Source organism: Cynocephalus volans, chromosome 7 (assembly GCF_027409185.1).
Source record: "Cynocephalus volans isolate mCynVol1 chromosome 7, mCynVol1.pri, whole genome shotgun sequence".
In the NCBI taxonomy this organism is placed as follows: domain Eukaryota; kingdom Metazoa; phylum Chordata; class Mammalia; order Dermoptera; family Cynocephalidae; genus Cynocephalus; species Cynocephalus volans.
Genome location: NC_084466.1, coordinates 137569921 through 137597708, shown reverse-complemented (window position 1 = coordinate 137597708; position 27788 = coordinate 137569921). Strand labels below are relative to the sequence as shown.

General features: G+C 39.8%; 1 protein-coding gene across 4 annotated transcripts in view; it reads left to right on the top strand.

The window, feature by feature from the left end:
* Positions 1–27788, top strand: part of SORCS1 (sortilin related VPS10 domain containing receptor 1) — a 523960-nt gene that overhangs the window by 188168 nt on the left and 308004 nt on the right. For all 4 annotated transcript variants that reach the window (XM_063101912.1, XM_063101913.1, XM_063101914.1 and 1 more), the window contains exon 2: positions 5106–5173. In XM_063101912.1, coding sequence (XP_062957982.1) covers positions 5106–5173 — 68 coding nt within the window. The remainder of the gene's footprint in view (positions 1–5105; positions 5174–27788) is intronic.

Below are 27788 nucleotides of genomic sequence, written 5' to 3'. Positions count from 1 at the left end.
ATGCAAATTTTAAGGAAAACCACTGTTGTGAGTTTGCTTCTTTTCCCTAAAATTGGAGTGCAAAGAAAACAACCAAAAACAAAACAAATGTTTGGCCATTGAATACCCTTCTTTTACGCAACTCTTCAATCCCCATGAAAGATGATTTTAAATATTTTAAATCTCTTCAGGCCCCTTATGATTCTCTGTCTCTATATTTGCTTCCATCTACACCTGTATTACATCTCACCAAATGGTCTCTGGCACTAGCAAGCTGGTGCAGTAAGCAAGCAGAGAGGTGGCCATTGGACAATGAAGAAACACGGAGGCCTGCGGGAAGCTGGCGGGGGAGGGTGGAGGGAACCACCCTCAGCCACTGTGCCAGCCTGCTGGTGTCCTCAGTATGGCCATCCCCTTGCTAACTGGAGCCAGACCGTGGCCCACCCCACACAAGAGCAATTATGAATATTAGCGAGGTTGAGCTCTGTGGAGTCTCCCCATGTGTAATAATTACAGGAATACCTGCCCAAGCCAGCCTTAATTCACTAATGACTGAGAAGAATACAAAAGAAATTAAGAAATCGTGTTGTTTTATAGACTAGGACCCTGTTTCCATCCCCATTGTTCAGGATTTGAAACTATGGACCATCAGGAATGAAAGAGATTTTAGAATCGTGTAGCCCAAATTGCTCACTGTTATAGAGCCCTAAGCTCATGCTTTTGTTTCCTTGGAGACTGGACACTGTTTTTACAGCTGAACACACACATAGAGAGAAAAGAGAAAGCAAATCGTTAATATGTCATTGAAAAATGAGGAGATATGTCCTCGTATTTTAAGATTTCCCTAAGATGAAGGGCAGAGGCCGGGCCAAGTGTCCTGGTAAATATGATGACCGCTCCCCCCCAACCTTCCTTCCCCTTCCTGTGGGGTGAATTCTTTAATTTAGCAAAGGAAAGGGGGAAGACACTATGCTTTTCCTTAAGAAAAGAAATGAAACGTTCCTGTGCTGCTACTTAAAAAGTGTAGAATTTTGGTTCTTTATAGTCTAGTACTTAATTAATGCAGAAGTTTCAAAAGTGTGATGTATAAAACCAGGTTACCAGAAGGATTTACTAGAGGTTTCTTACATGTTTGGGGGGATTTATTTCTAAATTATGTTTTATGTTAATAATAAAAAAACCCACATTGCCATATTCAAAGGTGTTACGTTACTAATAATAGAGACTGCCTGTGTGTTAACTTATACTGCTGCCAAATTAATTCATTCTAATGCATACCTAGAAATAAGGCTTGCCCTGTCATGTCAATACAACAGAACATTTTTCACTGGCTTTTGCCAATTTACAGGATAATGCTCTTATTTCTTATCCACATCCTGGTGTCTGTATTTATCTCTGTGAATGCTTTTGTTTTACAGCTGAGTAAGAAAGAGGTTGAGGCTAGATGAAGGAAGGAGTAAATTGGCGTTTTCGTGATGGTTTCTCACTGCTGTAAAGAGAGGACTGAGGGGCCAGAGTTGATGGAATTATTCAGTAGGAGGTTTGGAAGGCCCTGGGCAAAGGGGTGATAGTTTAGGGGCCCAAGTTATAAATATTTGGCTCAGTGCTAGAGAGGAAGCCCTTCCTTGCTCCCTTGGAGAACTTCGCCCATTCCTGCACAGATCCTGGCATTGTTTCTGGCACCCTTCTATTCTCCAAGGACTGGATGATTTGAGGATAGCAGCTTGGTGGGTGGGCACTGGCATTCTCTGTGTAAGAATGGACAAAGTGCAGTTCCTCCTAGAAGCTTCATAAGCAATGGAAGTGACGAGAAGGAGCCACATCAAAAGAATAGGGCAGATAACACATGGCAGCAGCAGCCTCTAGACTGGTTAGGGGGGTACTTGAGACACGTCACTGTGGAAAGTTCCAGAAATAACTGGATACTGAGGTCCTGATACAATGGAGGTTATCAAGCCATAGATGTTTGGATTGTATATATTTAAAGATAATATGCTAAGATTCAGAGAGGAACCTAAATAAGCTATTACCATATGGTCGCCACTTATTATTTTGAATCAGGGACATTTGGGCACTATATAAAGAAAATACAAGGTATAAAAATAAATGGGATGCTGATGGATATTCCATTTTGTATATGTATATGTGTGTTCATCAAAACAGCCTTGCTCTCACAGAATGAATTTATAATTAAATGCTACATATTTGAACTCATAAAGTTAAGTCAGTACATGAAAAGTGGTTACTGAATGAGTAAAAATAAATTACCTTTTGTATATTATGTAAGTACATATAACATTTTACTTGACTAAAAATTTCTATTGATTCTTTTAAAGTTTTAAAAATACAAAAAAAAAAAAACCCTGTAGACCTAAGGACCAGAATAGGCAGGCAATTGCATTTTTCTCTTTTTTCTCATCTAATAGTAGTGATTTGGGCTGTGGCCCCTTTAACAGGTGCTAATTCTGTTAAATAGTATTGCTAATTAACCAGAACAACAAAGCAAACAAATAAACAACAAAGCAGATCTAATATAACAATGCATTGCTATCCAGGACTAAGGTGGTAAATAAGGCATCTAGGCAGCAAAGGGAAAAAATAATAATAGAACAGAGATCTCAAATAATCGATTGAAAACATAACTAAAGGTTAGCCGTTCTCCCTTCTTTCATGCTCTTGTTCTGAAAACAGAAAGATTAAATAGATTGATTCAAGCAGATATGCTTTGAAATGTCATAAAGGACTCCTTGTCTGGTGCAGTATTGATAAACTGCCTGAGTGTTTCACTGGCATTTTAGTTTTACTAGCTTGGCAAGAAGACGCAGGAAGTGGATTTTTACCTCCCTGCCCACCTGCCCTGGGAACTGTTTAACAATTTCTGTGTGTGAGTGGCTCCACACTATGGCATGCTGGGCTAAAGGGTTCCTTCGCTGGGGTGCCTCTGAATTCCCTTATCAGATGACTGGGAGACACGGCTTGTGACCAACAGAACTTCATTGTTTAGTTTACTGCTGTGTTGTATCAAGAGAGCGACTATGTAGAAATGCTTTATGTCCACACCCCATTTTCTTGGCAGGAGATTTATAGGCCGATTTGGCAAAATTGTACTGAGGAGGAGCAGAAACACCATTCTGTGTCTTCAAACAACAGCCACCCCGCTGTCACTGATCAGTGTTCCTGGGATGGCGGTGATTGAAATTTAGCACTTAGAGCGACTTAATTGGCACATGATCTGTTAAGCATATGCCCGCCACAGGCATGCCATCTGATGTGCCCACAGGGTGCCCCTGCACCGCACACATGCTCACGTTTTGCTAAAGTACCAGGTTTTGAACAGATCTTCGAAGGAATCCTGTGCTGTGGTTGAGGAGAGGGGTAGCCTCCGAAGACAGGTCCTCAGCACCTCTGTCTCTCTTTAGATTACCATAGTTCTTCATTCTCTTGAACTCAGGACAAATCTGATGTCACTGGAGTTCCCATTTGCTTGCTGTGAAAAAAGTGTTAAGAATCTGCCCATGGATGCTGCTTGTGCCTTCAGTAAATCAAGTGCTGTGCTAGCAGAGTGGAACTTGGAAGGATTCAGCACTGAATTCAAGGTTAGAATGTTCTGTGCTCACTGTGGCTAGAACTTGGCCTGCAGAGAAAATCCAGGAAATCGATGTCAACATTTTTCTGCTGAGTTGAAAACAGCAGGGCTGGGCCAAATACTCTAGGTTATGAGTACCAGGAGGAAAATAGGAACCTAAACAGAAGATTGAGCAAACCATTATGTTCTTTTCTTATGTAAAAAGAGTGAGTCATGGCTGGGGAAATCAGGTTAGGAACAGCTGCTGTGTTGAGTCTTCCCAAGTGTCCTGGGGCTCATGGACTTCCAGTCACCAGGTGGACCCTGGTCATTGCTGCAGGCACCCAACGAAGCTGCTTTCTAGGGTGCTGTGATGGGTATGAGTTTCCGTGGACCAAGAAGGGGTAGATGAGCTCTGTACCAACATCCCTTTTCCTTAATGAGCGCATTCTGTCCTAACTGTATCATGGACTCCCAGGACGCAGCTGTATTTCTTTGTGTTCACTTCTGGCATGAGACAAAACCCTGGGCTCCTAATATATGCTTAATAAATGTTTGTTGAGTTCTGGAAGAATTAACTAAATAGTTTGGGTTCCTCTGAATGAGGTGGAAAATAGTGATTGGGTAAAAATTAGAGGAGGATTTGCTGTAAAGCTAATGAAGCTTAAATTTCAGTGTCTCTCATTTTCACAGATTCTTCCCAGGACTTGTTACTACTTTTTATTTTTATATTCTGTTTCTTATGGAGGTCTCCCCACCCTCAAGTTCTATAAGCTTCAGGAACCCATAAAACCTAAATATGCTCCTATGTTAAAGTGCTGCTGCTTAACACTCCTTGGTGCTTAGTGGCTTCTTAACCAATTGCTTTCCTAGAAATTTGAGTCAGAAGAAACAGTCATCCATTACACACAGATGTTGATATTCAACTCTTTACCCCACAGATACATGTACAATCAATTATGTTTTAATTAAAAAAAAAAAAAAAGCTGAGCTCACAGATGAGGAGAAAGGTGAAGAACAAACACTTAAGGACCCCATGCTAATTGATATGAAATTTGCATTTATTACCTAATTTAACTCCTCATAGCAACTCTTTCTGGGAGATAGCATTACCTTCTGCCTTGACTTAATAGATGGGGATATTGAGGTTCAGAGAAGTTAAGTAACATGCCCACTGTAGCTCAGCTACTAGGGCTGAAAACTACATCATTGCCCTTCCTCTCCCCCAAACATCTACTCAGTGGCTACGTTGTGGACTGCATATTTGACAACTCTGCCAGTCTTCCTTGAAAGCGATAAACCCACCAGGATAGGAAATGTCTGGAGGGGCAGGTGATGCTTGCTGCGGGGTGACGGGGAGAAAGGTGGGCTGGGGATCTGGCCTAAGCGGTCAGTGGAAGACATGCCAACCCTTCCCCAGTGAGTGCAGCAAATGCTGTAACAATTCATTCAATTATGTTAAGCACCCATTAAAAGAATCCTAAGCCCTCCCTTGGGCCATTTCAGTTCTAAGAGATTGTAATTGTTTGAGACTAACCATGATTTCTTCTTTTGCCTTCAGGTGATTCTTATTTTGACAAAGCTATATGACTATAACCTGGGGAGCATCACTGAGAGTTCGCTTTGGAGGTAAGTAGATAAATCGAGCTAATAATCACTGTGTTAGTTAGCGAGATGCTTGCTATGGCTCTCTCCCACGGTGTTTTTCCTGGTGAGAAGATTCCAGGTTATGTACACCCCTTCCTTCCTCTGTTTATTCTGTTCCTCTTAGCAGTGGATTGGGCTTTCTTTCCAGGCATACCAGAGCCTCACCTTATTTAGACCCCTTGTTTTTGTCAGCCAGATCTTTTTGGTAAACTGTTCATTAGGTTTTATTTATGCATTTTGGTTCTCCTAGTTCTCACTCATTCATGAGCTAATTGGAGTAGAAGCAAGAGTGGAGGTCTCTTTGCAGATGGGATCAACACAGCACTAGGTCTGCAGAACCCACGCTCACTATCAGTGCAACACTCTTTCATAGCTTCCCTTCCATGGTCCTGCAGCTCACTAGCAGCACGCAGGTGTGCACACCTCTGGAATATTCACTTACGTGCACACCCTATCTTTGGGATTCATGCTGTAATGCTGCACACATACAGAGTGTGCAAACAATACTTTCTCAAATGAATGGGTACAGATCCTTTACGGGCAGTATAATTCATCGAATACCAGCACAAATGTGCAGTTGGGCCAACAACAGTTTGAAACCAGAGATGGGACCCTCCACAGAAACCCAATATGTTCTGTTGTTTCTAAAAATCTACTCTGTTTATCTTGCTCCTGATTGGCTCTTCTTGCCAGCCTGTGTCAGTTGACTATACTTCAACCAAACTCTGATGCCCAGGAGAGCCTGCCTATGATTGGTTAGATATGAATCACTGATAACCCCCAAACCAGGGATAAGATGGAGAGAATCCAGGGATAATCTTCAGCGACATAACTGAACATGTGGGAAGTTTGGTAGGAGCCTCAAAGAAAATGCAATTCTTTAGTGCATTAGTGGCCCAGCACCTACTGTATTGTTTAAATTCAGTACTCCTTCATCAGAATGTCTGTGACTCTGAGTAAGTTTTTGCTTCCTTGATAGACTTTTATAATGTATTCACATATAATAGTAAAAGCCAGCTTTTTTTTCCTGCAGTGCATCTGCCATATAAAGTGTAGTCTGCATATTAGAAAATTAAATGATATGCAATTTTGACTCAAGGGACAGAGGCTTTTAACAGCCATAACTCTACCTGCATAGCGGGAAGGGCATGCTGGAGGGCATGAGCAGTAGGTTGTCCTAGACTGCTGAAGCTCAGGTTCAGTGTGCTGCTTTCTCTCTGATGGCACATTGTCACAGATGCCGCAGCCTAGGAGGGGTGTTATTTCCAATCTTAGGGGAAAGGGTTAATGAAATAAAAATGGCATCATATAACATTAGTATCAGACCTCCCTTCTGAAGGAGCAATCTCCATGGGCTGAAGATGGGGAATGTGTGGCAAGAATGACTGATGGATTTTCAATGTGTATGTGTGTGTGTGTGTGTGTGTGTGTGTGTGTGTATGTATGTGTGTATAAATATATATGCTATATTTATATGCATTATACATTATTGCATCCTTTTAATTCATTTTTAGTGTGCCCAAGGTATATATATTTATACACACACATATTTTACTCACAGCTATTTAATATGCTTTTCCCATAGTTATTTGCCACATATGTCATACTGGAATTGACTACTACAGATTCTCTATACTGTTAGAAACTGGTCATTTTAGTACTTTAATAGGAAGAATGCAAACCTTACTGAAAATGTCATTTAGAAAAGAAAAGAAAATGAGGAGTTCTCTTTATATATTTATAATACTTTGGAAGGACTTGAATCTTTGAACAGATCATGATGCCTATTCTCAGTGTTTAGGGTTAGGGGACCTCCATGGGGTATAATCACAAAGAAGGAGTGGGGTAGGCCTGGATGGGGAGAGATGGGTATCTAGAAGAGATTCTAATGTTTCTGAGTTTTCCAATTCTACCCTGCTTGAGGGAAACTAGATGACTAATCATAATTCATTTTCTTCTGTACGAGAACATACTTTTTACCCAGAAAACCAGCCTATGCCAAAAATTGGGGGCTGTGACCCCAGGCCAGGTTTTAGACATCCTCTTGCCTCCCATGGTACTAGGCACAGGACTGAGCACTTAAGTGATGCTCAATAGGTCTCTGTTTTTGAACTGAGCCGTGAACATTTTTCTGCTACACAGTCATCAACATATAATTTTTTCTCATTCATTTATTCAACAAAGATGTACTGATTAACTACTTCACGCCTTGGATTGTTCTAGTCCAGGGGAAGGGAAAATGGGTCTGTACTAGATCAACAGCAGTTAGGCTCCATACTCCGGGTGTTCATTTTTAGATAGAGACAAAGTCTGTGGACAGTTAAGGTTAGAGAGAAGTGTACTGCCTGAAACCTGCTTTATATAATTGTATTGCGTAAGGTACTTAAGCAGCCATCCAGAACTGCCAGATCCCAGAAGACAAATCTAATATAAATAGACAGACTGTGATACAACCATAGTATTGTAATAACGATATGTGTTCTTTCTTTACTTTGCTCATGTGTGTATTTTCTCTTTTCAGAGCAACTTTAAGTTCTTAAATCCAGCACCTGGAATAGGGTTTTCAAAGCTCTGTGACATTCTGAACAGTATTTTCTCTACTCCTGAAAAATACTGGGCAATGGGGAAATGGCTTCTTGTCCAGCAAAAATATAAATGTACTTTTCAATTGAGCCCTTCTTCTTTAAAAGTTTCACCAGCTGAATAGTCAAAAGCTGGCAAGTGGCAAATTATCTTGGGGTGTTAGAGTAAGTGAAAGGCCAACAGGCATTTGACCTTGTAGTGATGTCCTAGGTCTTTAAACCTCTCTGGATCAACAAGACAGGAATGACAGAGGGAGATGCCACTGGACCAAATTAACGAGCTTTTGCTCCCAGTTGGTCTTCTCAATGATTACACCTTAATCTTGGAGTAAGTTGTTGATTCTGTTTTGTTTTGTGGTGTTGATCACTCAGGGAGTCAAAGTGAGAGGAGAGGGGGATGATTTGACACAGAACAATTAACTGCACCTTAGAGTCATCTCCACCTTATAGTAGATTAAGCTTTGAATTTGTAAGGCCTGGTGGTTTTACCATATTGAAGGAAGATAAGCTTAAAGGTTGAGATAAATAAAATGTCAAAATCTAGACACTGTATCTCTGAGAAGAAATATATTCATCATTTTTTCCTCTTGTACTAGGGTAATCAGCAATCTGCTGAGAGAGGCTTAACTGGTGAGAAAGCCCTCTGCAATTCTGGACGGAGCTGAAAGTATAGTCTCTTAAAGGGGCACAGAACCCGCAGTGCCTGTCTTAGAGGTTGACTGACATGGCTGACTTCTCAAATTCAGTGTCGCATTCTCGGATCCACGTAAACACAAGCAAGCTTCCAACTAGATCTCTAAGACTTCTCAAGCAGCAAAACCTGCCTTTGTGGGGACAAAGGAACATGTGGTTAAAGTAGACAGACTTTTTATGTGAATCTGCATTGATAGCCCGCCCTGTTTCCCATTTTCCCAGGAGACACTTGGCTTTTTCTTGGCTGTTACACATAGTGATTATCAAGAGAAGATCCCCTAGAGTGTGTGTGAAGACAGTGGCCATGGAGTGCTTTGAGGCAGCTCCTGGGTGGGGTTGGCTGCAGTCTGTGCTGTTTCAGGAGCTCCTGGGGTTCAGACTGAAGGACACTGACCTGAGGGCTGGGAGCCCTCTACCAGCCCTGGGGTGAGTCACATTAGCTGGAGCTTCTTTTTTCTTCCAACTTCAAATCCAGGGGAAGAGGAAAAGGTGGCTTGGGTCAGATTGTTAGTCCCTGCTTTGAAGGATATTTTGCTACAAAATCAAGTTTTTACTTAGCTATAAACACAAGGCTATTATACACAGCCTTAAGAAGTTAAAAGAATAAAGCCAGAGTGTAATAATTTCCCTTCAAGAGAACTCTTCAGGTTACACAAATCTGGTGATGCTATTCACACCTGTGATTATAAATGTTTAGTTCCTCCCCAACAGCCCACAGGACATAGCCAAGCTCCCAAGCAGGATCAGGAGGTGTTTCGGGTTTTGGGCCTTTGGTTTGTGAATGCTGGATTCTTTTGAGTTTGGTAACTCCTTTTCCTGTCCCATATTTGTGTCACATGGGAGCTGCTTGTGGTTCCTGAACTTATACTTTTATTAAACCCTATTGTTACTTTTAAAAACCACAAAAGTAACATATGCTTATTATAATGAGCCAGAAATGCAGAGACAAATTTTTTAAAATGTTAATAGCTTCTTACTTCCCACACAGATCCAGCTTTCCTGAGGGAAGTCTGTGATGCTAAGAGGTGTGGTTGATTCTGTCTATACCTTTATGACTCAATTAAAAAATGATAACACACACACATATATATATATAATATGTATATATATATATATATTAGGACTATTTGTTTGTTTAAGAAAATAGGAGTATACTATTCACTGGACTCTGACAACTTGCTTTACTTCATTTAACAATGAGTCATGGGTGTCTGTCCAGATAAATACATTAAAAATATAGGTCAGCTTTATAAACATCCCCTAGTACAGATGTTGTATATCAAATTAAACAACTGCATGCTCAATTAACTTATGTAGTGTTTTCTATGTACCAGGAAGTGTTGTCAGTGCTTTTATCCTCATAACAACCCTATGAAATAGGCACTATTAATATCTCCAGCTTTCAGATGAGAGAAGTAAGCCTTAGGAAAATTAAGTAGCAAGCTCAGTGGTCCTGCAGCGAGTTAAGTGGCAGAACCAGCTTCTGAGTCTCTTCTCTTAATGCCTACACTACACTGCCTTTCCATGACCTTAATGACAGACTGTCATTCATTTTCTCAATATTTGCTATTGCATACAGTGCTTTAATAAATATACTTGCAAACATGTTCTTATGTCTTGGTAATTTTATATCTCTGTAAAGTACTATAGAGTCCTAAAGTCCTAAAGATGACATTGCTGTATCAAAAATATATGCATATATCATGTAAATAGATACCTGAGGAATATACCAATTCCTATATCCACCAGGAATAACTCAATGCATACTTACCCAGGCTTTCGCCAAGACTGGGTATCTTTCAATATGTAACATTTTTTGCCTTGGGTCTTTGGTCTCAGTGTGTTTTCATGGGTATTTCTCTGACCACTAGTGAGCTTGAGAATCTTTTCACATATTCTTTGGTCTGTGGCACTGTAGACCTCCCCTTCTGCCACACCCCAAGCCTCAAGATAATTGCCTCTTCCTCATTAATCCTGTAGTACCTTAAGTATCTTTGTCTTGTAATGGTTTTCAGGTATATATTTATTTAGTTCAGTTCAACAAACATCTGTTAGACCCTACTCTATGCCAGGCACTGTGCTGGGTAGTCAGTGGGAATAAACATATGAGTAAGAAACTGTTTCATACCTACAGAAACTCAAAACCTAGTGGATAATTATAGCAGTGTGGTAAATGTAGTGTAAAAGTTATGCACATGTTTTTATGATGTTTGTCTGTTTACATGCTAGCTTGGAAATGCAAAGACTATGACCATGTCTTACCTATGTCTGTTTGCTGCACACCCAAAATAGAACCTGGCTCACATTAAGTATCATTAAATGCTTTTTGCTTTGAAGCAGTATTTTAAGAACTGGTTTAGAGTCGCTGAAAGCTGTGTCTATGTCTTATGCTTGCTTATGTCCTAAATTTTTAGCCAAATGTCTTATATGTAGGAAATGTAGTTTTGAATAATGCACTACATGATCTGGTGAAATGCCATCACACTGCACTCAAAGAGGAAGAGCAGAACCAGTGCCAAGTGTGAAAAGCCCAGAGATTCAAGTTGGGGAATCTGGTTATGGCCACAGAGCCCTAGGCATGCTGGCCAGCCCCCTAGATTTTAACAAAATCTCATTGCACACCACACGAAGGCTGTTTCTATAAGAATCTGGCTGCCGTCTGCCCAAAGGCACTGCGGAAATTCCTGGTATCTGAGAGACTCTCTATGAGAGTCTGGCCTCAGCCTGGATCCCTACAATCCTCACTGGCCTCAGTGATTAGCACTCTGCTGAGTTCTCTACCTCTCCTTTTAGCAAGTAATGGGTAAGAGACACAGGAAAGAAAACATTATCCTGATGTTCTAATAACTTTATCAACATAGGCTGAGGAAGCAAGTGCAGAAAGTTTACTAGAGAAAGCAAAGCAACTGGAATTCTAATGCCAAACCTGGTTATAGATTCAGGAAGTATTTAGAATGTTAATTCCCGTCTTGCTACATCGCCTTTGAACACCACATGGTGAAATCTTACATCTGTGGAGCCCCTTGAAATATAGATCACCACCGTCCAGTTTCTTGACAGGAACCGAATGTTTTCACATCCACATGGCCCCTCAGAGGGCTTTCCTACTCACTCAATGCTTTGGTTTGTCCTTTTATGTCAAAATTTGAGCTTATTATTAATAAGTAATCAAACGGTTGGGATTAAATGCTCTTTGAGGATAGAGTCTGTACTGGGCACAAAGAAAGTCAAAAGATTCCTAGGACACCATTTCATATTCTATAGGAGCATGCAGTCTCATTATTTATTCAGCATGACTAGCTCCTCCTCATTTTTCAGGTTTTAGCCTGAATACTGACTTACTTTTAAAGAGCCATTTACATCTACACTGTTAAAAGTGGACCTTGCTTCTTTCTCCCATAGTTCATTGTCTTTCATTCACTGCACATGTCATGATCTGTAATGATTTTATTTATTACTTATCTGTTGTCTGATGTCACCACTAAAATATATGTTCCCTGAGAGCAGAGACCTTACCTGTCTTATTTTTTCAGTGCCCAGGAAAGTGCCTGGCACATAGGCATTCAAATGAGATTTGGCAAATTAATTGAATGCATACATAAATTCATACCTGGACTCGCTAAATGGTGTGAATCCAGGTATGAATAAGATCTGATTGTTGTCCTTAGGAATTCACAGTCTGTGGGAGAGACAGATACATAATGAGAGATTAGATCAGTGTGTCAAGGACCATGATGGAAGTGCCATAGGTGTGCTGGGATGGGTAGGGAAAGCTTCCTGGAGGACAGGAGATCTTAGCTGAATCTCAAAGAAGATTAGGAATTAGACTAGTAAAGGAGGCTAATTATTTATTTATTGAGTGCATACTGTAGTTCAGGTACCTTTAGGTGCTGATATCATGGCTTATTGAGGAAACTGCACTATATCACAGTACAGTCTGTATGTGGAACGAGTCAGTTCAAATTATTGTGTGCTAAGTATTCAGCCATTTATCCCAGAGGAAGTAATGTATCTTTGAAAGGTTGAGAGCAAGGGAAAGAGCTGATAAAATATGAATGTCGGGGAAAAATTATCTTAGTGTCATGTTGAGGTTTTGCTCGGAAAAAAACAAAACCGGTGGCCACAAGAACAGTAGTCAGTGAAGTAAGAAGTAAAAGATGAAAAAGGACTGACTTTTTTAGATCATGGAGGGATGGAGCATGGGATGCAGAGGGTGATTCCATAGATCTTATGAAGCCAAAGTGAACAAGAATGAGAAAATTATAGGGAGAGACACATCTGCAATGACTTTCCCTCTCTTGAATAGTCCAGTGCATGGTGATTTAATTCACTAAGAAAAGAAAACCAGGAAGAGGAGAAGTTAGAATGGGAGATGGGGATGAGGTGAAGAGACTATTAGTTTCTTTTCTAACATGTTAATGTTGGTGTGGATTTAGGTAATTCAAATGGAAATTTTCAGTGAAATTCAAATTGTGAATTTTCAGTCCTTCTCCTTAGAGTCCAGGCAGAAGGACTGGTGTGAAGTCAAATATTTGGAAGGCATCAGCATAAGCGGTGGAAGCTGCATTACTAGGCACCTAGAAAGAGTGTGCAGAAGTTAAGTGACAGAAGAACTGAACAGGTCACCATCCCTAGACAAACAGGGGAGGCTGAGAAGGAGCTAGAGAAGTTGCCACTTGAAAATTAGAAGAAAAAATAGGCAGGCACATGGACAAGTGAGAAGAATATTAAACACCACAGAATAGTCCAGTAAGAAAAATATCTGTGAAATGGCCACCAAATTTGTCAGTGCAGAAGATATTGGCTCAGCCACGGTGCGGGAGGGAAATTTGGATTACAGTGGGCTGAGGACGTGCCTGCCTCCCTCTGCTGACGTCCACTGAGTATCTACAGCTAGTGAATGAGAAGGAAGGAAATGGGAGAAGGACATGCAGACAACTCTTTCACAGAAGAAGCTGTGAAGGGAAATAAAAGGGAGAGATCCAACCTTGTATAAAGGAGGTCATAGACGAAAGGAACATTTTTCTTTCTTTGAGTGAAGATGAACCTGACCATATTTATGTTTTCCAGGGAGAAATATAGAAATATAGAAATATATTCTATAGAAACAGAATGAAAATGTAGGAAAATTTAGGAGGGAATGGAAATAATAGAGAATTGAGTGGTAAAGTTTATGGAATTGGAGCTCGGATGGGGGAATTAATCCAGCCATGGTATCTCAGGGAAGGGGTGAGGGTGACAGAGCAGGGGTGGGGAGCATGTCTTTTACCAAGCAGGGAAGCCTGAATAGGAGCACACAAAGATCAGCTTTCCTGGGATGTGGGGGTTAAGGAACGTCCTGCCATTTGGGTGTATGTTGAGCAAGAGATGGCCTTGAGAAAATACTTGACCATAAGGAAGAGCTGCTGAGGAGACATGGAAAGGGACCTCTGAGGGACAAGCAGACACTTCCCTGTGGAAGACTGAGGTCCCAATTGAGGTTACACACTGGGGGTAGCGTGGCTGTGCTTTAGCTCCAGTGAGCCTTGTGTAATACACAGAAGGCAGTTGGTTATGTGGTTCTGAGAGGTGTCAAGTAAGGACAGGAGAGCAAGAAGGCTTAGGGGGTTTCAATGGTAGATAAAAGGGTCCAGAATAACTAGAGAAGAAAGCGAAGCCAGGCGTGGGAGGAGAACAGACAATGAGCTGGTAGGACCCCCAATGCAAGCATGTTTAAAAGCCTAAAGAACACAAAAGAAATAATATCTAGAGTGTGACTTTTATACTATAAAACTTAGAACCTATCTAGCTCCCAAGAGACTCTGTGAAAGAGAACTGGTCAGAACAGGTGGAGTTAATAAGAAAAGCCTTTTATAAAGCTGCTATTAAGAAATCTGCTCAGCTCTGTAGGAGAAGGAGCTGTTATTTTTCTGCATGTATGTGGAACAGCTGGATCTGTTTGTCAGGTCCCCTCACAGTCCTGAGATATTAGTGAGTGGAAACCCACCTCCACATCTCTGGGGAGCACTAAGCAGCCTTCTTGGTTCTGGTTGTGGTAGATTTTTCTCCAGGAAATTTTACTCCAAGACCTAAGACTTGTATATTAACCACAACTGGTAATCACTGTGATATCTTTGCCAAGACAGAGTGACTGGCCCAGATGTCATGTTAAAGTAATATAGTTTCTTTCTGGTCATCTTTTTTCCCCCATAAATTGCTCTGGAGCCCATGCCAAAAATTTGCTCCATATATTTAAATGTGTGTTTTGGAGTTTAATTTTCTGGAGTTTCAGATGACCTCGCTTTGGCTTCTCTTGTCCCTCTCTTGTTGGGTCCACATTCCTTGACATTGATCACTCCACTAACTATAATTGGCAATGAAAGAAGAGTATTACGTGTTCCAGTTATGGTGAACTGGTTGTAGGTTCTGCCAGAATGGCATGTGTTCTTGGAAGGTCAGCACTCAGGCTCTAGCCTTGGACTGTCTGGGCATGAATCCAGGCTCTGTCCACTTACCAGCACTGACACTGTGGGGGGATGTTGTAATCTTTCTGCTTCATTTATGCATCAGAAAGAGTGTATTTATCTCATAGAATTATAGTGACACTTATGTTAAGTGTGTATCACCTCCTAAGCATGCAATTAATAACGTAAAACAGACAAAAACCTTGGATCCTGTACTTCTGTTATCTTTGCTTGAAATGCCTTTCCCCCTCCACTTGATTTGCCTAATAAGTAATAGTGATAGCCATTTATACTATTTACTACATGCCAGGTACTGCTTTAAGTGTTTTTTATGTACTAACTAAATTAATCCTCAAAATAATTCTATGAGATTAGTGCCATCATTATACTCTTTATAGATGAGGAAAGTAAGGCACAGGGACGTAACCTTCATAGGCTCATAAGGATCTAAGCAGTAGAAAAGAGATCTGAACCCAGGCAGACTAGCTCTAGAGCTGAGGCTTTGAACCCCACAGGGACCATCTCTCGTGGGATCCTTTTCCTACCACCCCCTTTCACTTGGAGAATAAATTACTGCTCATGTGCTAACTCTTTCTGTTGTATATATTTTTCTTTTTGACTGTACTACTTGGAATTGTAATGAAAGGAGCATCTTAAAGGTCACATGTAATCTATTTCACGTTTGTAACCCCAGCACCAGCTATGGTTCTTGGCCCATAGTAGGTGTTCAGTAACAAGGAGCACCGGGACAAATTTATTGTCGAAAGAAGAGTTAAAAAAAATTATGTCATCTGTGGATTTAATTAATCCATGTAAATCTTGTCCCATATTATGTATCACAGGTAATCAAAGGTTAATGGAAGGTAGTTTGCTCAAATGTCAGGTCTTGCTCTGATTTATTTTCATTGCCCATGAAGGAGGTGACAACTATCAATTGATTTTCAGCATGTAGCTTGACACTATGAGGCTGCATGTCTGTAATGGTGCTTCCATGAGTGTGGGAAGCTAACATAATGGTAAAGTGGAGGTAAGTTTATTCCTAAGGTTTCTTGTTTTCTGTTAGCATTAGAGACCTGTTCAAGCACAAATGTAATGTCTGGCACCTTGAATTCCTGATCCCAATACTGCATATTGTGCCATCACCTGAGAATTAACTTTAGGAAGGGGGATGTGGGACACCATCACGGACCTAGCTCAACTTTGAGCAAAGGCCAGGGGGGCTATGTGTGGCAGAGAAGCTGGTACCCGGAGGTAGGGTGCTTTGCCCTGTGTATCAAAGGATGAGGGAGATAGAAGCAGCATTACCGAAGAACTTTAGAAAGACCTTTTTCTTATTTCAGTTGAAGTTTCCGAAATACTGTTTCATCCATAAATCAAACTGGGGTACTTTCAGCTCCGTTCTCCTCTTTCCAAAGGGAAATGGTGTGCTGAAGAGTTATTCCTCAGCACAGCTTGATGTCTTTCTCCTGCTGGCATGTATTAGCAAGGTCATCACCTTTGGTTTATTGGCTTCAAACAATCTGTGATTGCAGAGAATTATGACTTCTTAGCTTGCAGAAACAGGAGATACAATCAATTCATGAACGACTTTTTTTCTTTTAAAAAATGTGTATTTATTTCTTACCAGCATTTCTGGGGACCAAAGAGATTTTTGAAATACACTTATCTTTGAATGTCCTGTTTCATTGCCCTTTTGAAATGAGAACACTGTGGCAGGCCAGTGTGAACTCAGTTTTAACTTTTTGAGAAATAAGATGATTTCACAAAAGTTTGTGTTTCCCATCCCCAACCCTAAGCCAAATTAATTAAGAAATTTGTTCTCATTGCAGTATGCCAAAACACACACCCTTTGAAATAATTAGGGACCTGGATTAGCCATGCCTACAAGTTGACGAATAAGTTTTTGTTGGTGGAGCAAGGAAAATCTTGTCTGGAAACTTTTGGAACTTGATTGGTATTTATTGTGATATCAGTTTTCTAGTTATTTTGCCTCATTTCCCAATTTCCTGGATCAGTCTTCCTCAATTTGTTATCGCTGTTCTCCTAGTTGGGAATTGATCACTTCTCACCTCAAAGAGTGTCAGAATTTAAACTATCTTCTTTCTTCTACATTGCATGGGACATTTCCTCTTTAGGTTTGCAGAAAGCAGTCCCAACCCTCTGTCTCTTCAAAACTTAGCAAATTAATGTTACAGCAGGGAGACTCTCCTTTTGTCAGGCAGTGGTGAGTCCCAGCCTATAGTGACCTTGGCAATCAGAGTTTTGCTGACACCAAGTGATCTGGTTACTGCTGCGCTCTTGATAGAGGTCTGGCCTCTGAGTTCCCTTTTTTGGCAGCCTTTCAGAGGTCAGAGGCTGATGCTCTGATGCTGAGATGATATATAAATCTGTGGACTCTGCTTGTAACCACTGGTTTTTTTTGTTTTCTTTGTTTTTTTTTTTCTTGTTGTTGTTTGGGCCAGTTTTACACTATCTGCAAACTGGAAGACACTTACTCAAAATAGTCCCTCCTTACTTATTCATTTGGCAGCCTAAGCACATGATGTGGTTTCACCTCCAGCGACTAGGAAGCATGTGGGATTGGGGAGGGGGACAGTCAAGTCCACTACTGTCTGGACTCTGGGCAGCAGGGGACAGCTGAGATGGCTGCTTTTGTGGCAGTCCTGATTAGCCTAGCTTTACTAGCCAGCATGACAGCCTGTGGTCCCTTAATTTGCCACCTCTGCTCTTGGGGACTAATTCATCTATGTTCCCCATAGTCTCTAGACATAACTCTGAAGGATAACTTCACACTGAAAATTAGAACCATTTCTCTTTTCAGACTATCATAGTAGGACAAAGGTCAAGGTGCAGGTACCAAGCTAGTTTATAATGACGAGCATCAAGCTGATGTAAGTGCTGAAATTGGCCTTGTAGACTAGAGCAAATCGAGACTGGGGATTTTGGTTCCTCTTCCTTCTGCATCCTCGACCTGCCTTCTTCACTGATTTGACACTCCCTACCACCCGTAGTCCAAATGCCCATTGGAAACAATGTTGCCTTTTCTTCCCTTATGGATTCTTATCCTTATGGGGAAGGTAGAGTTTAGATGCTAACTTAATCCATCCAAACCCTGATTAACGCTACTCCTGCTGGGCCTCATTTTCCTCATCTGGCAAATGGGGGTGTTAATACTTCAGCATTTTAGATTGGCGAGAACACACATATGCCAATCGGAGTTTCTATTTTAGTTAACCAGGGCGTAAATGTATCAGAATCAGTGGTCATAAAGATAGTGATTTTTTTGCGAAGAATAATTTGCTGCCATATCTGAGATGTGTACTATTTTGGCCTCCCAAGATGCTTTTACAGTTGAGTCTTGCCTTTTATTTAAGAAGACTTTTTGCATTTGATGAGTCCTCTCAAGAGAAGGAAGATACAACTTTCCTCTGGGGCTTATGCTAAGCTTCTTATCAAAGTGGACATATCTGACCTATGGAGGAAATCAGAGTTCAGGAAATTCCTGAACAATAACTCTTCTTCCGGCTCCCTAACATTTTTGAAAACCTATTTTCTCACAACTATATCTCATATGGCTTCATTGTGAAGGAAAATATATTCGAAGCTGCAGATGAAAGTAGGATCTCTTTAAATGTGAATTCTCCCCCTTCACGGCATGTTCCATGCATTCTTCTTCTCCTGATGCCTTAAAGTATCGGTGTCGATCCACTGAAAGGTGTACTGGGGTTAAATGAAAACCTGCTCTGAGATTATCTAACCAAATCTAAGATTCTGTCCTGGACTTAAGGGGCTCTTCACTACATTTCATCTGAGTTTTGTGCTCTTTACTGGGCGTAGAATTCTGGGGAAGGCCACTAGCAACCATTCTGTCGTTTTGCCTCAGAAGATCATGCAACTGAGTGCTCATGAGATACCTGCCAGGACCCAAGTGGAAGCAGGAAGAAAAAAGCTTGGGGAAGGGCTGTGTTTCAAAGGCAAAGCACAACTGATGGCTTGAGGCCAGCTCAAAAAGTAGAGAAGAGGGGAAGTGAGATGTTTTAGCACTGAATCAGTATTTAAGAATATTTAGCTTCCTGCACCACATTGCAAAGGTCGCTTTTGGAGATTTCAGGAAGCATTAAAGAGTAGTTAACATTCAGATATGCTTTGATCAGATGGTAATAAGAGTTGTTTATTGAAAACAACTGAGTTTACAAGTTAAGGGTTCTTAAATTTAATTCTTAAGTTTCAATGCACTTTCTAAAGATTTTAGAAATTGTAAATGAAAATTGAAATATCTTCACCTACTTGGATTTTTCTCAAACTTTTGCAAATATAATCAAAACAGTAAATCTTTTGGAGAGATCACTACTTTAATGAGTCCTATTAAAAGTAAGTCATATATCCTGTGCATGTTGAGAGTAGTTATGAGCATGTCTTGTGTTCTAATCTTAGCACTGCCACTAATTGTGTGATCTTGAGCAAATTGTTTTATTTTATGGAGTCTTTAGCTACTCATGTCTAAGGTTGAAAAATTGGTTCCAGGCAGACTCTGATTTTCAACCTAGCTCTAACATTCTATATTTCTAATAATTTTTGCCCCGAATATTTGTCATGCTTATAACAGATGTCCTCATATAGTTTGGAATGCTAATGAAAAAACATTAGTATCCTATTTCTTCTATGATCTTTTTTCCTTAAATGTGTCCATCGTAACTCATTAATAACTGATTAAGTATAGACAGAGGAAGGTAAACTCACTATGGCTTTGCAGGTAGTAAGCCTAGTATTTCATGGCCACTAAAACAGAAAACCCATGTCCAGAGTTAAAATAGTAGACACTAGAGAATTCCCTCGACCAAGTTACCTTACATCTTTGAACCTTCATCTCCATATCATACATTGGAATTAATAATAATTCCATTAACCAGGTTAGAGTGAAGAATAAATAAAATATTTTAAGAACTTGGCAGCACATTGTAAGTTATAAAAGGTAGAAACATAACTGAAACTCAGTTCTTCTGACTGCAAAGGGCAAGAGAGAAAAGAGTTGTTTTTTACCTTTATTGAAAAGCTTCTGTGAGCCTCAGTTTCCTCATTTGTAAAATCAGTATTCCCAAAGTTCTTTCCTTAGTTAGAGTTGCTATAAATATTTGGTAAGTTTATATCGGTCCACATACTCTACAAGTCGTAAAGTGCTCTGTGGATATTAATCATGCTTGGTTGGGAGTTGGAGTAGGGAAAACCTGACCTTGTGCTTTCCTTCAAGTATCATTATAGTCCACTGAATATTGGAATCCTTGAGAGTAAGTGTTTAGTTTGCAATTTCTTTGCCTTGTAGCACCAGAGCAGAGAACAGTGTCTATCACACAGTGGGTACTTGATACCTATGTCTTTAATAAATCAGTGACTTCATAGATCACTGATTTTATTTTAGCTGCTATTCTATTGATTATATGCCTGGCAATATGCTAAGCACCTTTCATACTCAGTGGCTCTCAATCATGGGCACATTTGAATCTCCTGGAGAACTATTTAAGATATTATAGGTGTGGCCCCACCCAAGAGTAATTGAGTCAGAATCTCTGGGACCGAGTCCAGAACATAGGTAGTTTAAAAGCTACACAGGTGTTTTTAATATGGGAAAGACACATAGAGTCAATGAAGACGTGGCCTGTTGTTTTCCTGGGGCTGCTCACTAATCTTGCCGATTACTTACTTCTGGGCATCCAAGTTTCAGTAGACATGTTTTCCCATCTTGCCATTTGTCATGGCTAAAATATTCTGCATTGACAAGCACGCAAATTTATCATCCACAGTAAGAGAGCAATCTCTTTTGCATCTAGTCATGAAACACAGTTGTGCTGTCCATTTGAATCATAAACTTAGATCCCTTTGTAGTATGAAAGAAAACATGTAAATCAGGATGGGGAAAATTAATGTTGACAAAGATCACTAATATGCTTTAAATTGCGGAGGCCTGGGTCTCAGACTGGTTTCAGAATTACAATTATTAGTAATCACTCTATAACATCATGAAATGAGGAGGCAGTGTCTGGAAGGTGGTTTGAATTGAAGTCTCATCCTTACTTACATGTTTGGTTTGTAAATATGTTGGCACAAACAAGCTAAAAATTGTCACTGCTGCTAGGGGAGTGCTCATCTTGAAGGTACTTCTGATTCCACAGAGGGCAGAGCAGACAGGCTCATTTTGTGAGCTTGTCAAGGGTGCCCTTAGAGCAAAACTTTCTCTAGATTCTTTAGAATTATGTTGCTTTGTTTTTCTTGGTCAGTTAACATTTTCATTCTTCTTTAGTTCCTGAGTCCCACTAAGGTGTTATTTTGTGCAAGAAGCAAACATAAGTTGTGCCATAGCCAGGCATACACACATGTGGTGGGATTTGGGGAGAAAGATCTCTATCACACTAAGGCAACAACATATATCTTTGCTTTGTCACGAGTGACAAAGTTAAATAACAGCTCAAGACTCCAGTAATAACACAAAGTGACAGCAGTGCTGTGAGGTGCTTCAAAGAAAGGGGATTAGATGCCACATGAATGGTATCAGGGGAGCCCTCACCAGCCAGATATGAAGTTATTTTTACTCAAGGTCTTGATATGTACTCTGTTTTTTAAAACCTCAGAGTATCTGCAGATATTTCAATGAACATCATTCAATTCTGAAAAATAATAGCATACTTACAGAGTGTATTAATACCATGCTATGCTTTTTCCAGCAAGTATGGAGGTGGGAGAAAATTCACATGATATCACAGCTCCATATGTGGGGGATCGAATGGACTACTGATCTGCTAGACACATAATTTCCCCATGAGAATACCCCCAGAGTAGAACTGGCAATGTCTCCAAGCCCTGTGCTTTCATGAGCCTCCTGGAAGCACGCTAGCCTGTGAATATTCCTACTGTTATGGAAGGATCTGCCTTTTTCTTTCTTTCCACCAGACATTTTCCCTATCTTACCAGCACATGTGACTAGAATTTGCAGTGCATTTATCTCCTATCACACTTTTGTTTCTCTTTTTCTCTCTTACCCCTGATACCAGAAATGTTTTAAAAATAGTAGATGGTAGTTAATAAACAGCATGGCAGGCAGGAAAAAAATGAATTGCAGTGTGCTCATTTTGATAGACTATGCTGTCTGCAGATAATTTGCAAGGGCATAATGCTGGCATACACAGCCCCACAAGAAGGACTTATCCCTAGTCTTAAACCAGAATCACTCGTGTAAGTTTGCATTATTGATAAGGCACCGTCCATGTAAGCTGTGGGAGGCCGTCCTGTGATGATGCTCCAGAGTTGGTGGCTCAGGAGTTAGAAACAAGTAAACATCTGCATTTGAGCACTTGGAGAGTCTGCCGACTTTCAGAGAAAGAACTTTACACTGGAGTCTGGCATGATGAAATAGAGTTTTCTGCGCTTATTACCAAGTATTTTCCATACCTGCTTCCATGCTATCTTCAATGAGTTCTGAGACCTTGCTCTTTCAGCTGCTTTTAGCTGCATCACACTGAATATATTTCATTATTTTTCTGTCTTGCCTCTGCTGTAAACCCCTGATAGTAAGCTAAGGTTTCCTTGTATGTCCCTAGCCTACTGGAGGGCCCAGCACATCAAATAGGCTTGTTAAAATTAATTAAATAGATGAATGAGTGAATGAATGAAGATCTAAAAGAATATTTCTGGAGTGCTTAGGTAGCATCTAAGTGAAAACACCTCTCAAATATTATTGACTCTGAGAATCTACTAGGAGAGTAAGAGTAGGACAAGAATTTCCATGAGTTTTCTCAAAATTAGGAAAGCAGTTAGGCAGCCAGTATGTATTTCCCTGGATTCCACTCCACAACATGTAGCTTTTCCAGAATCACCTACCTGTAATTTGTGGGGATCATAAGGCCGCAGTATCTGCATTAATACATACAATCATAGCCAGTTCCACTGCAGTTACACTTGAGGAAATTCTGATTGTAAACTCCATTGAGATCTGCTGAAATTATCTTTTCTTTGAAACATAGATTCCCCCCAATGTCCTGTCCTTGGCTAAGAAGGCTTTTGGGTAGATGTGGTTTCCTAGGTGGTGTTAGTGGGGAAGCATTAAGACACTAGGCTTCCTGTACTTTTAACAGAAATTTCATTTAGTATCCTTACCTGATTAATCATATGATTAAAAAAAAAAAGTCCTGAATGCCACTGAATCCTAAGAACTACCATGTTTTCCCAAATCCTAAGAGTAAAAACAAAAAACAAGATGAAACCAGATGCACCTGACCCTGACTCAAGCATGAGCACTGTAGAGCTCTCCTGTTCTGGAGCTGTGCCTGTGAACTGCCTGTTTTCTTTAATGTGAAGACAATAATTTGTAACAAGATGTACAAATGCACACATAAGCACATAAACATACACATGTCAGCATTTGTATGTTCCCAGTCACAAAATGAGGCAAGGATAGCAGAGGGTTCTGCAAGTAATTTGTATTCAGATATACAGCAGCCCTGCCACTTATTTTGCAGGGTAAGCTGATGACTATTTAATCTAAGCATAATGACTCCTGTTAAGAGTGACTTTCCTTGGTAATTTTCTAAACAATCAGACTTAACCCTTTAATTAATTAATTTTCGTAAGCAAAATGAGTCCTCCCACCCCTTCTCCTTTAGCAATAATTCATTTTACACCATACTCAAAATTATTAGTTCGGGAATTTTAATGACTGTACACCATTTATTTTCATCTTCTTTGCTGGCATCTCAGCAAGCAAGTGCTCTAATTTATACTCGGTGTTTGTGCACGCACATGCATGTGTGTGTGTATCTGTTCGCATATATGCACTCACAATGGTATGTGGTCATTTGTTTGTTATAGGAACCCTTGCTGACGGCTCCAAAATTCAGCTCAGAACAGCAGCTTAAGTGACAAAGTTTGATTTTTTATACATGCAGGATACTAAAACAATGGAGGGAAAATGAACAAAAAATCATGCAATATAGCGTTTTTTGGGTGATGTACATTTCCAGAAGCTAATTAGGACTCTAATCTGTCTCAGTGTGGCTTCATTATCAGAGAGAAGGAACAGTCTTTTATAAAAAGGCCATTTCATTAGGGAGGGAAAGTAAATATAAGCCATATCTCTATGGATCTGTTTTCTCCAGTGGGCCAATACACATCTTTTTCGATTCTAATACCCCAGACCCTCTTTCTTTCTTTTCCTTCCTTCCTTCCTTCTTTCCTTTCTTTCTCTGATTTGAGTTTTTCTATCAATTGCTACAGGCAAATTTACATATCATGTATAGTGGAGAGGCAATGACAGTGTACAATTTCTAAGGATTTTAGAAATCATTTGTTCTGGAAAAGTTCATTTTCTTCTCGTCTTCAAGTATAATCCCCTTCTAAGTCCTTCCTGTAAGGCTAAGCCACACTTGAATATGAAACAGTTCTGACCCACCAGAGCATATTCGTGGAGACACAATGACACAGAAGGAACTACTGACTTCTTACCTATGAGAGCCTGTGCATTTCCTGTGGATGTTTTATTGTGTCTTCTCATCAGTATACTTTTATAATAAGCTTTAATTGGATGTAACTGCAATTTAAAAATGTGATGTTTTCCTACGAAATTTCATATGCACATGTACATACTCACTGTAAAAAATGTGAAAAATATAGAAAGTTTGTCTACTAAGCAAAAGGGCAAAAGTGAGAAAGAGTGAAATGGGGATTGGGCGGGTGGAAGCTGTTAACTCCCCTCCGTTCTGTGGGATAGCCTTACTGTCCCCAGTCTTCTTTGTCCTCCCGGGAGAATGGGATACCTCTGCCCATGGGCACGTGAGATGTGAGGCCATGTGCTCTGACGTGGCTTCTGCTTCTGGGGGTTATTCCATAAGACGTCCAAAGCGTGGCCTCTCTCCTACCTTTCCCATCTAAGTACATAGCTTAGAAGAAGCCTGGCTACAATCTTGAATTATATATATTTTGTCTATGTTCCACTCCTAGCAACTGCATGGACAAAATGATGTCATGACTAACCTAGGTGTTTGTCATTGTCTCTTGGTTATATATATACAGGGGTACTTCAAAAAGTTCATGGAAAGATTCCTAGTATCTTTTAATTCTCTTTTCCCATGAACTTTTGAAATACCGTCCTATATATCTCCCTCGGAAATTTTGGAGAAAGAATGGCTATGGTTTGAGAACCTTCATCTAATCTTATCTTCATATTACTAAAATCATAAATAATTCTCTTACTTCAAAGTTAACAACTGTTTTACTTGTGTCTATTTATACCTCTGGATGAGATTTTATATTCTAGTTTGTCTTCGTACTTAATATTTTATATTAGTTTTAAACACATGAGATTTTCAAATGATGACCATTTTGGAACTATAAAAATGACAATTTTATGTGGTTCAATCTAATAATAATAGTAAATACTCCATAAAAGGTAACTATATCATTGGCTAAGCACTTCACACAGATCTTCTCGCTTAATTCTCACAACCTACACAGGGAATTCCTTTTTTTAATCTCCACTTTTCATATGAGACAAATGAGGCTCAGGAAGGTAAAGTGACTAGTTCAGTATTAAAAGCTGGTAAGGAGGCAAGCTAGTATTAGAACTCAGTTCTCTGGCTGTCTGGTTAGCTCAGTTGGTTAGAGTGCAGTATTGGTAACACCAAGATGAACGGTTCAGATCCCCATACCAGCCAGCTGACTAAAACCGAAAACTCAGTTCTCTTTGACTCTAAGGTCTTTTTATTCAAGGCACACAAATTACTTAAAAACGCATATTCTTAATGGGTGTGTAACAGCTAATTATCTGGATTTACTTTATCTTTATCTTAAAAATTTTAATCCCCTGCTTAACTTAAGGTTGTTTCTACTTTTTCAGTACTATGAAAAATGCTGTGATGAACTTGGCTCTAAGGGTACAAATAACTATATATTTTACCTGGGACAGAATGCATTTGCTGTATTTTGTTCTTCTTCTGTGTTCTGCATAAATGGTTAACATCCAATATGAGCCTCATGATTTACCGATTAGAAAACTATCTTTTCACATCATTATTTTTTACTTTCCAAGTGTTTTATTTCAGCATCACTTAAACAGCAGATCTCTGGTAATATATTTATATAAAATATAATATAGCAGATTGAATTATGTCCCTCAGAACTCATTGAAGCTTGAATTGTGTCCCCCAAGTTTTATGTATTAGAAACTTAGCCCCCATTATGACAGTATAAAGAGAGTGGGAAATCCTATTATGGTAATTGAAACGTGAAGGCTTGAAGAGGTGATTGGATTGTAGGACGATGCAATAGTGAATGGACTAAAAAATGGTGGTCATGGGTGTGGTTCTGAGGACTTTAAAAGAAATGGAGAGTCTGTCTTTCTTTCTCTTTGCTCTTTCTGCTTCTACCGTCTTTCAATGTGAGACCCCTGGGTCACTGTCGCCACCACCAGATGGACTTCGGACTTCCCAGCCTCAGAAACTGTAAACAATAAATTTCATTTTTCTTTATAAATCAACCAGTTTCAGGTATTTTGTTATAAACAACAGAAACATGCTGATACAAACATTAAATATTTCTAAATATATTATATATGCAGTTTTCCAGGAATGCAACTATTTTAGAGAGCCCAATAAACCTGTACCAGCCACACTTTCACATCATCAAGAAATCTTAACAAAACCATTGGCTTCACTTTTCCATGGAATGTACCTTCCCTTGGGCTCTAGTATTACTCCCAAAGATATAGGGCAATTGTTTTCTATTGTCTTATTTTGCTGGAAAAGGACAATTTCATCATAAAAACACAGAAATAGTCTTGAAGCAATTATATGTGAAATGCTGCATGAGCAAATTTCAGGTTATCTAGATATAAAGGCAAAAGTGAATTGTCTGAGCTGAAACATTCTCACTTCTCTGAAGCAACTGTCAAGTGGAGGGAGCAGTAAAGGGGAAATTGCTACTGGGGTAGGAGAGACTCTGGCTTGGTCTGGGATGTAAAGGGGTTATGTGTCAGTAAGCAAGCCTGAGGCCATCAGGAAGGTCTGCTTATTAGCCTCTGTATTTCAAGCCAATTTTATGCTAAGCAGGGAGCCAGTGTAATTTGGGTGTTAAATTTCTGCTGCAGGGACAGCCAGTTAAATGTGGTGGCAATACCCCCCAAAAGTCCTATAGCATAGAGTCAGTACTGTGTCTTGTGGAACACTCATCATGCAGAGAGGGCAGCGTGAGAGATGGCCCATACGGGCCTTGGGAAAAATCTGAGGTTGCTTTGGCTTTTGGCAGAAGAAGACAGGATAGGGGAAGGGGCCTTTGTGTTGCACAAAAATATATAGAAGACGGTCATTTATCCAGGACTGTCACTCTTTGCTTGCTCCAAATTAGCAATACTGCCAGAGTTTTGACATTTTAGTTTACAAGGACTCAATAATTGCAAAATGATGCTTTTAGTGCATAAGATGTGATACATAAGGTAGCATACAGGAGTAGAAGTACAATTGTAAAAATAATTTTTGTAGTAAACCTGTCTTAGAAAGTATATGTGTTTCTTTAGTATAAATATATCTTGTGAGTGAACAAAAGAATACTCATTTTGCATAGCTCAGAGTATCAGAAGTTTGTTGAAAGCACAACAAACATATATAGAACCTAGATACTTGTTAAAGTTACACAAGGAATACATTTTGCTTGTCCTTGTAGAAAAGCACATTAATTCATGCTACAATCATGCTGCTTTAAAATGAAAAAGCAAAGCAAACAAATCCATGCATTTAAATATAAAAATTAAAAGGAAAAAAAAAAAAAAAGACTAGGTGCTTCCTGTTTAGTTTTTCTCTTTCTCAGGGGATATCTGGCAGCAGCACCAATATCTGTGAAAAT